Here is a 14,549-nt window from a genome sequence, read left to right as displayed (position 1 = left end):
GATGGTCATTAGCATCCCAGTCACTGGAACAGTATGTACTATGGTAAATGGAAGCTGGTTTCCCAGTCTGTCAAAGACTGAGTAAAGTATCTTTCAAGACCACCTAACTGCCTTTGCTCTTACTTTATATCCAGCAAGCAAGGGCTTGATTACCTATTTCATGTCTCAGGGACCTTAGTATCTTTAAGGGGACTATGCTAGAGCCATACGTAAATATTCTGGTCACTATAAAGGTGTAACTCTACTGTAAATTAATAAATGGACATTCTGAATTATGAATCTATTATCTGGGTTTATTAGCATAAATTAGTACTCAAGCTAATCACTTTGTTGAATTTATAAATCAATTTCATAAACTTACAAAGATGAAACAATCTCTGATCAGAGAAAACCCCGCCAAGGCACAAGTTTAACATGAGGTTCAATCTGAACAGCAAGGTTTTCTTTCTCTATGACACCTATTTAGCTATAACACACATATTCTAATTTAATTAATTATACAGCAAAGGATTTTTGTATCACCTAATAAACGAATCTATATATTTGCTTCTTTTCACCATAGATATAAGCCTAAAACAATCTCAGATTATCTATAGTCAAACTGTTAAAAGGAGACAAATCACCTCCCAAAGTCATTCTTCAATTAGTTTTGGATTAACCAAATCTGATGAAGATGCAAAATCTGAAAACATACCAAAATATACCACTATTTTAACAAATAGCATCTTCTAAAGGCTTATATCTACATTATCTCTAGACTGTGACAATACATTAAGGTAATATTAAAGTATAAAAAAAGTTTTTGTGATTAGGGCCTAAAGCCAAATAAAAATTAAACAAAAGAGCATGAAACAGTGAGATATATCAGAGACTAGAGGAAGAAAAGACATAGACTGCCTACTTTGAAGATGGGCAGTTGATCTCTAAATGCTTTGCTTTTAGACTGAAATCATTTCTTGGTGAAAGGATTACATAAGTCATTTAAATGCTAAATCAAAATTTGAAATATAATTTCATGTGCTTTTTGCTTGTTCTAGATAATAAACAATGTTTCTGAAAACCCATTCTTAGCTTACACGGTAGGTATGGGGTTGTTTGGCATAAACATATCTACAGCCAACAGTTCGGATAGTTTTATAGTAAATGACTTTAAGACATTTTTGTATAATGGGTAAATGAAAAAACTTAAATTCACAGAACTTACTTTAACATAATAACAAAGCACTGAACTTACTTTAATGGTAACTTTAACTGATACCATGACAAGATGAGTACATTTCTCTGTCCAATTGTTTACAGTAAGTCCTCCAAGTTGCAATATGGCATGACTTAAAGCAGTTTTCCCAGAGACATCTAAACAAGAAGAGCATGCAACCAAAGGTTCATACTCTACTCTGTAAATAAAAATAAGTTACATAAATTTATTGTAAACTCAAGCTCACATCACACACTGTTATTTTGATTTTTACGTATTACTATACGTTCCAACTTAGCTCCAACAAAACTATCAGTCTTAAGTTGCAATTAAGAAAAAAACCAAAGATCAAAAGATTAACATTACACTTTGACCTATGCAAAATCAATCAAAAGTAGCTCTATCAAGATTCTCAGGGCCCACTCAAATTCTCATTCACTCTTTGTCAGTTCTGTATGATTAACAAAATGCACTAACCACATACAGTGCAAAGTTCACTATTAAGCAAAATTCACTACTATCCTACTATGCTAAGTAGGATCAAAATAGACTAGCTCCAATTCATTATTTATAAATATCCTTTTCCTTTAGAATTTGATTGGTCCAAAATAAAGTTGTCCATTTTAATATCAATTTCGAAATTCTTACCTGAATTTACTTTCAAATACTCCAAAGGTAACTCTATCCCCTGACTTCAAAATTTGAGAAAGACCATTCTGCATTTTCTCCTCATTAACAAAGGTGCCATACTTAGAATTATCTTTTATTGTCAATACAGGAATTTCATCTGTTTGACTCTAAAAAAAAAAAAAAAATCAATAAATAATTTAAAATCTCTTACTATTGCATAAATACTATTCCTAAGGGCAAAGGTTTCAAAAGAAAAGGTTGATAACCTTTGGAATAGGCAATAGGTGGCTAACCTCCCAACACAGTACATAACGCAGTTATTGTTTTGGTTGCATGCAAAGAATGATTACTCAACTAGCAATTAAGAGAAAAATGTCTTAATTTCAGAATCATTCCTCTTAGAACATATATTTTCTTTATTTTTGCTAAGTCAGTGGAGATTTTCCAGACCTCTCAATTTGAGGACTATCTGCTTTTGTATAGACTGTTTCACATATAAAATGACAGTTTCATTCCTAAGGTTTTTGTTTTTTTAAAAGTATTATCAAAATCACATAGAAAAAAATCAATCCAATGAGAAAAGGCTAGAGTGTTTAATTTGAAGTAACAATTTTATTTTTTCTTTAGGATTTTTAACAATAATGCTTTTTTTTAATCCAAAAGAATATAGACACAAAACCTAAACATTACTGAACAGATCCAGTGTTTGCTGCTGATACAGTCTTACCTCAAAATAGTGGTTTTTCTTTCTTCATTATCACCAGCATTACCATGAGCACGGCTCTTGTACATATATATGTTTTTTTGGCTGGTTTAATTATATAACACACCAAAACAAACTCAGTCTTTCAAAGGAGCTGTGGGGCATATATACCAGCTGTTTTCCTTAGTAAAGCAAATCATTCTCCCTCTGAAAACCTAAGATATATGGCAAATATGAGTGTTCATATGGCTATACAACTCTTTAAAGGAGGAATCAAGAGTCCATCCACTGCTCTATTTCCAGGCTTTGGCACAGTACTGACACATAGTAAGCATTCAATATGCAAGTGCTTACATACTGAGGAGGAAGAAATGGCAAACTGCTCCAGTATTCTTGCCACAATAACTCAATGGACAGCATGAAATGGGCAAAAGATATGACTGAGAAGATGAGCCCCGTAAGTTGGAAGGTGTTTGATATGCTACTGGGGAAGAAAGGAGGGCAATTATTAACAGCTTCAGAAAGAATGAGGCAGCTGGGTCAAAGCAGAAACGATGGTCAGTTGTGGATGTGTCTGGTAGAGAAAGTAAAGTCTGATGCTGTAAAGAACAATATCGCATGATTCATGTTAGGCCCATGAATCATGGTAAAGTAAAAGTGGTTAAGCCCGAGATGGCAAGAGTGAACATTGACATCTTAGGAATGAGTGAACTAAAATGGACGGGACTGGGCAAATTTAATTAAGATGACCAATATATCTACTACTGTGGGCAAGAATCCCTTAGAAAAAATGGAGTAGCCATCATAGTCAACAAAAGTCTGAAATGCAGTACTTGGGTGCAATCTCAAAAATGAAAGAATGATTTCAGTTTGTTTCCAAAGCAAACCATTCAACATCAGAGTAAAACAAGTCTACGCCCGAATCACTGATGCCTAAGAAGTTGAAGTTGACTGGTTCTATGAAGACCTATAAGACCTTCTAGGACTAACACCCACCCAAAAAAGATGTCCTTTTCATCACAGGGGAGTGGAATGCAAAATAGGAAGTCCAGAGATACCTGGGGCAACAGGCAAATTTGGCCTTGGAGTACAAAATGAAGCAGGGCAAAGGCTAACAGAGTTTTGCCAAGAGAACACATTGATTATAGCAAATACCCTTTTCCAACACAAGAAACAACTCTACACAAGGACATCACCAGATGGTTAATATCCAAATGGACTGATTATATTTTTGCAGCCGAAGATGGAGAAGATCTATACAGTCAGGAAAAATTAAGACTTGGAATTTACTGTGGCTCAGGTCATGAGCTCCTTACTGCAAAATTCAGGCTTAAATTGAAGAGAGTAGGGAAAACTACTAGGCCATTCAGGTGTGACCTGAATCAAATTCCTTATGATTATACAGTGAAAGAGATGAGTAGATTCAGGGATTAGATCTGGTAGATGGAATGCCTGGAGAACTAAGGACTTCTGTTCCTAACAGTGCACAGGGGGCAGCAACCAAAACCATCCCAAAGAAAAAGAAATGCAAGAAGGCAAAGTGGTCATCTGAAGAGGCTTTACAAGTAACTGAGCAAAGAAGAGGAGCGAAAGGCAAAGGAGAAAAGGAATGATATTCCAAACTGTATGCGGAGTTCTAGAAAATAGCAAGGAGAGATGAGAAGGCCTTCTTAAATGAACAATGCAAAGGAATAGAGGAAAATAAAAGAATGGGAAAGACCAGAGATCTCTTCAAGAAAACTGGAGATATCAAGGTAATATTTCATGCAAAGATGAGCACAATAAATGGCAGAAATGCTAAGGACCGAACAGAAGCAGAAGATTTTAAGAGATGGCAAGAATACACAAAACTATACAAAAAAGGTTTTAATGATCTGGATAACCACAGTGGTGTGATCATTCACCTAGAGCCAGACATCCTGGAATGTGAAGTCTAGGGGCCTTAGGAAGCATTACTACAAACAAAGCTAGTGGAGGTGAGGGAATTTCAGCTGAGTTATTTTAAGAACCTAAATGATGACGCTTTTAAAGTGCTGCACGCAATATGACAGCAAATCTGCAGAACTCAGCAGTGGCCACAAGACTGGAAAAGGCCAATTTTCATTCCAATCCCAAACAAGGGCAACACCAAATAATGTTCAAACATACAATTGTGTTCATTTCAAATGCTAGTAAGGTTAAGGTCAAAATCCTTCAAGCTAGGCTTCAGCAGTACGAGAACCAAGAACTTCCCAGATGTTCAAGCAGGGTTTAGAAAAGGCAGAGGAACCAGAGATCAAACTGCCAACATTCACTGGATCACACAGAAAGCAAGGGAATTCCAGGAAAACATCTACCTCTGCTTCATTGATTATGTTAAAGCCTTTGACGATATGGATCACAACAAACTGTGGAAACTGTTAGAGAGATGGGAATACGAGACCACCTTACCTGTCTCCTGAGAAACCTGTATGTGTTTCAAAAAATGACCAGACATTAGAACCAGACATGGAACAACTGATGGGTTCAAAACTGGGAAAGGAGTACAAGGCTGTACACTGTCACCCTGCTTATTTAACTTCTATGCAGAATGCATCATCCAAAATGTCAGGCTGGATGAATCACAAGCTGGAATCAAGATTGCCAGGAGAAATATCAACAACCTCAATATGCAGATGATACCACTCTAATGGCAGAATGTGAAAAGGAGCTAAAGAGCCTCTTGATGAGGGTGAAAGAGGAGAGTCAAAAAGCTGGCTTGGAACTCACCATTCGAAAAACTAAGATCATGGCATCCAAACCCATCCTTTCATGGCAAATGCAGAAAAAGTGGAAGCAGTAACAGACTTTATTTTCTTAGGCTGCAAAAGCACTGTGGATGTTTACTGCAGTCATGAAATTAAGACGCTTGCTCCTTGGAAGGAAAGGTATGACAGAACTAGGCAGTGTATTATCGCAAAGCAGAGATATCACTTTGCCGACAAAGGTCTACATAGTCGAAGCTATGCTTTCTCTAGTAGTCATGTAGGGATGGGAGGGTTGGACCTTAATGAAGGCTGAGCACCAAAGAATGGATGCTTTCAAACTATGGTGCTGGAGAAGACTCTTGTGAGTCCCTTGGACTGCACGATCAAACCAGTCAACCTGAAAGGAAATCAACCCTGAATATTCATAGGAAGGACTGATGCTGAAACTCCAATACTTTGGCCACCTGATGTAAAGAGCTAACTCATTGGAAAAGACCCTGATGCTGGGAAAGACTGAAAGGAAAAGAAGGGGATGGGAGATGACAGGGTTAGACACCATCACTGGGTCAACGGACAGGAATTTAAGCAAACTCTGGGAGACAGTCAAAGACAGGGGAGGCTGGCATGCTGCAGTCCGTGCAGATGCAGAGTCAGACATGAGTTAGCAACTGAACAATGACAACAACAACAATCACTCAGTAAGTGTTCAAGTAAATATAAACGTGGTCTACTTCATTTGAGTTTCTAAATCACTAAAGCCAACAGTAAAATACTGAAATAGAAACTTCAAATCTCAAAATAAACAAATACCACCAGTACCACTGCCAAAACATATTTAATTTTGCTAACATTTAAAGGAAACAGTTTTAGAAAATGAAAAGTCTCCAAAACTCTCTTACATATATGCCAAGGTAGTCTTTTGTGACTTCAATTCCGTTACTGTCAGCAAATGAAACAGTGACTTACCAGGTTGGTTACAGAAAAGTTAGCGGTTAATGTAGCATGATTTCGACTGATTGACTGATCATCTTCAATTAGAATGCCACAGTTTTTTCTTCCAACAATGTACTCAACACCAGTCAAAAGTCTGTATGGTTCTAAGAGAATTTTTTCAAAAAGTAAACTTACAGATACACATATACATAAACATGTAATTAGATATAGGTATGGCAAAATTTAAATATTTTATCTCGCTATTTAAATGCTAATAACCAACTTTATGTAAATCAAACATGTTTTCTATTAAAGCTTCACTGAAGAAGGCAAATCTAAACAGAATGCTCCACTTTTCTAAAGAGAAAATAATTTTGAAAACTGTCAGTGCTTGCCCAAATTAACTTATAAATTTAATGCATTACTAAATGAAATCAAGAATACTCTTTGGCGCTTGATAAACAAATTCAAAATTCCGTCAGAAAAATACGTGAAAAACTGTCCAGGAAAACGTAAATATTAGGGGAACTTTCTCTACCAGGTGACAAAATATCCCACAAAGTCATAGCAGTTAAAAAGTATGGTATTGGATGAAGAGTAAATAATATAGATCACTGCAAGAAAACTCCAAACCAGGTTCAAGTGCATAATTTTGGGAATTTTTTTTATATTAAAGGTAACTTTTAGAACAATGGGTAACTTTTGGAACAAAATTAAAAAATTTTGTAAATCACAAATTGGTGGAATGGTGTATATGTTGAAGACTAGTAGACTTTAGTCTGGGACCACTGGAGTGGTAGGGTGATTAGGGCAGCTAAATTACACAAGAGTCCAAGTAAGCCTTGACCAGACTTAGATTATATTTTGTCAAACAGATTTTTAACCTAGAGTGGAGTCTTTCAACAAAAAACTTTTGCGGTTGGTTTGGTCACATTTTTCCTAGAAGGATGGCACCCCATAGCTTCCATTACATTCTGAAAAGAGTTCAAGATCCTCTGAAAGTTAAGAATGCTACCCATTGGCACTAGGGACATTTTTCCTCCGCGAACTCAAAAAGCCAGCCATAGGCTACAAATGTTAATGGAAACTTGTCCATCACAGTTTATGTTCTATCTCTGCAATGCTCCAAATCCACAAAGCGCCTTATCTTTGAGTCTTTATAATATTTAATACTTACAGTATTATTACAGTATTTATTTTCCTTACCATTCGTTTGGCCCTCTCCATACTGCCTTACACTGCCGGTCCTTTTAGCTTCTACATAGATCTTTTTTTTTCCAATCACAATGTAAACTTCCTAAGGGCAAAACCAATCATAGGCTACACCTGCTTAGCTACCAACTAACAAGTGCTTACACATTCTAGGCAACCAATTTACATGCAATTTCCATTTTCCATTGCTAGAAATGCAAAAGAGGAAAAAAAAATAACTTCCTCAGTTGTTCTGATGACTAAAAGGTTTAAAAAAAAAAAAAGGCTCGGAAACAAAATCGAAACTGTTTTCCCGTAATTGCCATTGACACGTCATCTCCGTGGTTCCCAACAAAAATAAAGGACGTGCTCAAAACAGTGTCGCCAAGGTCCTGTAGCCTCTGTCAAGGTATTCTGGGCGCTTCCTCAAAAGCCTGAAAACACTAGCTGTCACAACAGGGTACCCGGCCAAGGCTCAATGGGGCGCATCATCGAAGCCCGGCTCCGAGCGGACGGAAAGGGCCCGGGCGGTCACCGAGCGGCCCAGCGCCCCATGCCTACCCCACCCGCCAGGCCAAAGCCGGGTTCGCAAGCACCAGCCAGCCTGGAAGGCCGCGCAGGCCCTCACGCGGGCCTCACGCAGCCTTCGCACCGGCTCCCGCCGCCTCTCAGCGCGCGACCGGAGGCTGCGCGGGAAGGCGGCGGAGGAGGCGACGACGGACCGGAAGTGCGCTCCGCAAACCCCTCACCCGCCGCAGCTGCTCTCGGGAAGTCGGGTCCCCACGTTTCCACCTTCTGTCCTTACCTCGGGCAGGGCCCGCGGCGGGGACCAGCTTCCACATGGGCCTAGGTCCCCGAGAGTCCGGCCAACGTGCGGGAGCTGACCACACTGCTGACGGATAGGCGCGGCGGAGACTCTGCAACGTGCGCGCTGAGGGAGCCCGGAAGCCCAGAGACCCGGAAGCCGCGCCCGCCTAAAAAAGGGTAGGGACAGACAAGAGTGACATTGGCACTTGGTTGCCACCCGGTGGTTAGGAAAGGAATAGCCGCTCTATATCGAAACGTGCTGTCTAGGAATCCACACGATTATCGATTTTTTGTCCCCTGCTTGTGAATGTAAGTTAATTTTAAAAATCAGCTTCAAAGCAATCGAAACAGATTTTCTAATTAAACATATTAACGTCGTGACCAGTTATGTAGTTTCTTGCTTTTGCAGTTTCTTAAATTGCAGTCACTCCTTGATATGGATCCTAATGATGATGGTAATTACGGTGACTATAAGACTTTCACCCAAAATAAAGTCATTAGTTTTACCCTTCTCTAAGCACAAATCAACTTCTCCTAACTTGTCTGCTTCTTAATGTTGTGCTTTCATCATACTCATGCTCGTGACTCCATGGCTCAGTCCCCATTCAACTCTTTGCAACCCCATGAACTCTATGTAGCCCACTAGGTACCTCTATCCATGGAACTTTCCAAGCAAAAATATTAGAATGGGTTGACGTTTCCTACTCCAGAGGATCTTTCCAACCCAGGAATCAAACCAGTGTTTCTTGCTGTTGTAGCCAAGCACTCCGGGAAACAAACTCACTCAGAAGGATAATGCAGCTGTGGAGTGCAGTTTATTACACCGGCGGGCCCAAGGCAGAGTCTCCTCTTAGCCAAGGATCCCGACCAGTTTTTTGTGAAAACCTTATATGCCCTAAGTGTATATGCCCAAACCCAGCTCCCCAAATTCCCTGAAACTAGTCTGAACAAAGGAAAAGAAAGATACAATCAAAGTTAACCTGTGATTCATATGCCTTAAGCCTAGGTAGGTAACAGTGGACAATTATCAATAGGTCTGTGGTCATATCCCAATAAGCATAATAGAATTTATGATTCTATTCGGTTACACAGATAATTAAGGTATACTTTTATGTGAGGGAAAGTCTAGGTATGATCCCTGGGGCTCTTCCTTCTGGTGGGTCTGGTTTTCCAGTTGGTATGTCGTTTCCATAGATAGTGGGCATATAACTCGAAGTCCACAGTCCGGCCCGAGATGAAGCCTGTTCTGTCTGTTTCCTCCTTCATTCCTCCTCTTGAAGCTCTTAATTCATAGTATGAGCGTCATTCATATTGGACCCTGGCTCTCCGACTGCCAGTTTGGGAGAACGACACCAACCTTTGGGTTACAAAGTTCATAATACATTGTAAAATAAAGGGTCTACAAAGCAGAACTAATAAGGCAACTATAACAATGGTAAATATAGTTTTCCACCAATCACCCTTCACCCAAGATAGGACTGAAGTCCAAAAATGAATGTTTTCATTTGACATTCCTTTTACCTGGTTTTTCATGTCATCTAAAGCAGCTGATACATTGCCAGATAAATCAGGGATATATACACAACATTTAACTTTAATTATAGCACAGGTCCCTCTTTGTGCTGAAATTATGGTTAGTCTCCAAGATGATACTGGCAAGTCCTTGTAGCAGCAGTTGATTGTAGAGCTTCATCTCTTCTTCTTTTTTAAGATGATCTTGGTTTCATGGGGATCAGTGGGGTCCTTCTGTGTAGTCCGTTTGGCGTCCTCCAGATCTGCGTGTTATGCTTTCTTCACCCTCATGTAGTGGATCCAGGGAGTGACACCTGCAACTTTTAACTGTCGTAGGGATGGTTAGAACAACAGTATATGGACCCTCCCAACGTGGGGCCAAGGAGTCCTGTTTCCATTCTTTGACCCACACCTGATCACTGGGCACAAATTTGTGAATCTGTTCCCCAAGGGGGAACTGCACCCTTTCTTGTACAAATTTAGTTACCTGATTTATTACCTTACCCAGTTGTTCCATCTGCTGTGAAATCTCATCTCCCCTTACCTGAGGCAAATTTGTTGACACCTGTTTTATTATGGGAGGGGGCCTTCCATACACAATTTCGTATGGAGAATAGCCATGGGACCATGGGGCCATCCTGAGTCTGAGCAGAGCCATCGGAAGCAAGTCCACCCAGGAGCAGTGAGTTTCTATGATCCACTTGGAGACTGTCTCTTTAAGTGTCCAGTTGGTTCGTTCCACCATCCCAGAACTCTGGGGCCTATATGCAGTGTGTGGTTTCCATTTGATGTTTAAAGTTGTGCTTACATGTACTAAATCAGCTACAAAAACCAGGCCCTTGTCCAATTCAATGCTGGTAGGAAATCCAAATCTGGGAACTATCTCTCTAAGCAGGCACCAGGCTACTTCTAATGCTCTTTCAGTCCAGGTAGGAAAAGCTTCTACCCATCCTGAGAATGTACATGCCGTGACCAGCGGGTAACGGTAGTTTCGGTGAGGTTTCATTTCAATGAAGTCCACTTCCAGGTGTTCAAAGGGTAGCGTGCCTTTTAGCTGAATCCCTGGAGGTTTCCGTCCATGCCAAGAGGTAGCATTGACCTGTGAGCAGGCAGTGCAGTTCTGAGATTCTGTCCTGCATAGGGAAGAGAGGCGGGGAACCAAGAAATATTTTCAAATTAGCTCTTCCAGTTTATCATGGCCTAGGTGGGTCGTGTGGTGTGTTTGGTTTACAAAGTGGGTGCCAGCTCCTCCGGTGCCAATAATTTGCCACTTGGCAACTCCGACCGTTCCTTTTCAGTCTCAATGGCCCCTTCTGCTTTGGCTAGTTGGGTTTTGGGCTTCAGCGTATTTTGGAGAGTCCGGTGTTAGCTCAGGCAGCTCTGCCAATATGAGAGCGCTAATAGGGGCTTCACTTGTCACCCCCAAGCCCTCAGCTGCTTGTTTAGTGGTCTTATCTGCCAGTCTGTTTCCCCGAGCCTGGGAGGCATCCTCTTTTTGATGTCCTCAGCAGTGTATGACTGTGACCCTTCCTGGTTCCCAGACAGCATCTGATAGGGTCAGAATTTCTTCCTTATTTTTAATATCTTTTACACTAGCTGTCAAAAGGCCTCTCTCCTTATACAGAGCCCCCTGTACACGTGTGGCAAAAGCATGCCTGGAGTCTGTGTAAACGTTTGTCTTCTTACCTTTTGACAGCTGGAGGGCCCGGATTGGAGCATATAGTTCGGCCCGTCGAGCAGACCAGTGTGATGGCAGAGAGCCAGCCTCCACGATGGTCTCTTCCACGCCTACTGCCTAGCCCACCAGTCCTTGTCCTTGTCTCACCAGGCTGGCGCCGTGGGTGTACAGGACCCAAGCTGGGTCCGGGATTGGCTGGTCTCTCAAGAAAGGTCTGCTAGCATAAACTTCTTCTAGGATTCCCTTGCAATCATGTGAAGCCCCACCTTCTCCCACAGGAAGGAGAGTGGCCGGATTCAGAGCCTGACAAGGCTCAATAGTAACATGGGGTAATCGTCCCTGGTACTGAGTAATCCAGGATGTCAACAGCCATTGATGGGGGTCCCCTCGCAGGAGAGTGTGGACCTCACGTGGGACTTTTACGATCGAATCTTGGCCCAAAGTCAGCTTGGTTGCCTCCCGGACCAGTAAGGCAACCACAGCAACTGCCCGTAAGCATCCCAGCCACCCAGTGGCAGCATTGTCCAGCCGTTTCGGGAGATAAGCCACTGGTCTGTCCCATGCCCCCATAGTCTGGGTCAACACTCCCATAGCCACCTTATCCTTTTCAGTCACGTGAAGAGTAAACGGCTTAGCAAGATCTGGCAGGCCCAAGGTGAGTGCTGATGTAATTGTGTCAGGTTTGAGTTCTATTACCACTGGGACTTGTTGTTTTGCAAGCCTAGGGGGGTTGTCCTCCACCTAGACCTCAGGGAATTGGAGTTAACTCTCTCTCTTTCTCTCTGTCTCTCTCTGTCTCTCTCTTTCTCTCTCTCTCTCTCTCGACTGTTTAGCCAGTCCGGTTTCCCTTCCAGGAGGTGGTGCAACCTCCATTCATCTTGAGGGGTGACTGAGAGGGAGAGTAAATAGGTGGTTGAGCCCATTCAAAGAGTGAGTCTTTCATGGGGGGGAAGGTCACTTGTGCCCCCAATTAAGACAGTAAGTCTCTTCCCAACAAAGGTACTGGGCATTCAGGGGTGTATAAAAATTCATGAGTCACTTGATGCCCCCCATCTGACATTTTCGGGGCAGGCTTGAGGCACAAAGTCTGCATTTATCAGCAACTGAGACCCAGCAGCCTCTGGATCTATTGGCGTATAAAGGCTATAGGCCTCGCATAGTCATAGAACTCAGAGGGTGATCCAGTTTCCCTTTGAATCCCTTCGGAGGGTTTTGCCATACTCATAGGTTTCCGGGCCACTCCTGAGGCCTTGTAAAATAGCCGCTATATCTCTCCAGGTGGCCCCCACTTCCTCTGTGTTACAGTCCCAATTGGGCCTCTCATGGGGGTGGCTAGTTCTGTCCACTGCTGTGGGTTTGCACTACCTTTAGGTGCTGTTTCTCTTCACCATTTTCTGGCCTCAGTTAGGATCCTGTGTCTTTCCTCAGTGCTGAAAAAGGAGACTAGTAGTTGGATTATGTCATCCCATGTAGGGCAGTGGGTTCAAAAAAGAGTCTCTATTAGCCTAATCGTGGCTTGTGGCTCTCCTGAGTACAGTGGAGCGTGTCTCTGCCAGTTTAATATATCTGTGGAGACAAATGGCTGGTAATACTAGGCTACAGGGGGCTGCTGGTAGTGCCCACACGCGTCCGGAACCGGAGGCTGTCGTAGCTCTCTGAGGGGCATCTGTAGTGGGGTTCTTTCCCCCTGCTCCTTGGTGGAGCGCAGCCTCCATCTAATTCCTGTGTTTTCTTCCCCCTTCTCATCAGTACTTACGGGAGAGGTGGATACAGTCTAGGAGGTCCAGCTGAGGTGGAATCCCGGGGGCGTTGACCAGAGGTCTCCATCGCTGGGATCGGAGCCTACTGAAACGGCGGCTCTACGATCTCCAGGAGAGCTGGCAGCAGAGCAGCAGCCGCTGCAGGAGCTTCACCTGGCCCTGGATCGGGCATTAAGGTGGCCTCTGGTCCTGATGGAGCACTGGGCGGCGGGCGTGTCATCATCCAGTATGGGGGAGAGGGCAAGTCATCCTCGTCCAAATCCTGTAGAACTTCTTTTTTATCATCTTTTAATTTCCATGCCATTAATATTTTTCTCTTTCCCTTCCCTTGTCCAAGGAGGAGGGTCTTGAGCTAACCCTAGCCATGAGCCAATATATGGATCTTGACCCAGGTGTCCCAGCTCCCCTGTGACTACTGTATAGACTGCTTCCACTATCTTTAAGTTCATGGTGTCCTCTGGTGGCCACCCTACTTCCACAGGGGGCCATTTGACCTCGCAGAGTATGTGGAGGTGGTTAGGCATCATCGTCACCCCATAGTCTCCTCCAAGTCTCTTCCTTAAATTTTTAATCATGCACTCCAATGCAGTTGCCTTAGATTAATTTTCTCCCATCTTTCTTACCTTCTTGGATCTTCTTCTACTTTTCCTTTTCGTTCTGTCTACGAAGTTCTTGGTACGCTATGTGCTTCTGATATTTCCACTCAATGAAAGGAGTGGAAATTTAATTTCCACTTAAATTGCCATTCCACCTCCTTCCTAATTGGGGTAAGAAGAGCCCTTACCTCCCAGATGCCAGAAGGAGAAGGGGGATTGGCGTGTCTTCACCTGCCAGTTGGCATGGCTGAACCAGAACACCACATGGTCCAAGACTGTTTCTTCCTTAACTTTTAAAGTCCATCTGCCTTAGTAGGCTTTATCAGGTACAGATGAAAACACAGATGTGTTAAATATCCCAAGTCCCAGGCTGTCTCCAGAAAAGCCAATTTGTACTCACTTACGTACCCCCCTCCTTCTAGCCTGACAATTCCGAGGGGGTCAAGAATTTCACAGCAGATGGGACACCTCCTTGGGGAGGGCAGAATACGAGCACACAAAGACCAAGTTTCTTCTTCTAACAATCCCCTGGCAATTGCTTGGTGATAATTTTCCCCACAAAGGCGTGGACACCACCTCCTATGACCTTCTCAAATTTCCTTCGTAAGCCCTAACACACTCATCGACCTGTGTACCAAGCAATCGCCGCCGGCCTATTCCAGGCTCCTGTGGGTCCCGCTCCTTCTAGTCCCTCCCAGGGAGGTGATCAGGCCCCCTCTTCCACCCTGCCGGGTGGGTTCCTCCTCACCTGAGCGCTCAGTTCCCCTGCCGCCATCCACCACCTGCTATTGTGAAAGGTCCGGGCGTTGAGAAACAGA

At 42.7% G+C, this 14,549-nt stretch overlaps 1 protein-coding gene across 4 annotated transcripts in view; it reads right to left on the bottom strand.

Moving 5' to 3' along the window:
- NBN (nibrin) overlaps positions 1–8,360 on the bottom strand; it is a 56,660-nt gene extending 48,300 nt beyond the window's left edge. Inside the window, exons 1-4 of one of the 4 annotated variants that reach the window (XM_040261112.1) lie at positions 8,184–8,360; positions 6,221–6,351; positions 1,844–1,992; positions 1,235–1,394 (exon numbers count right to left, since the gene is read on the bottom strand). In XM_040261112.1, coding sequence (XP_040117046.1) covers positions 1,235–1,394; positions 1,844–1,992; positions 6,221–6,351; positions 8,184–8,220 — 477 coding nt within the window. In that variant the 5' untranslated portion in view covers positions 8,221–8,360. Of the gene's footprint in view, positions 1–1,234; positions 1,395–1,843; positions 1,993–6,220; positions 6,352–7,393; positions 8,079–8,183 lie in introns of those variants that run through there. The other 3 variants (XM_040261114.1, XM_040261116.1, XM_040261113.1) reach the window with 3 other exon arrangements.
- Between the last annotated feature and the right edge of the window lie 6,189 nt (positions 8,361–14,549).

The sequence above is a fragment of the Oryx dammah genome, unplaced genomic scaffold (genome assembly GCF_014754425.2).
Source record: "Oryx dammah isolate SB20612 unplaced genomic scaffold, SCBI_Odam_1.1 HiC_scaffold_19, whole genome shotgun sequence".
Lineage (NCBI taxonomy): Eukaryota > Metazoa > Chordata > Mammalia > Artiodactyla > Bovidae > Oryx > Oryx dammah.
Note: the sequence above shows the minus strand (reverse complement) of the source record. Positions and strands in the feature narration are given on the sequence as shown.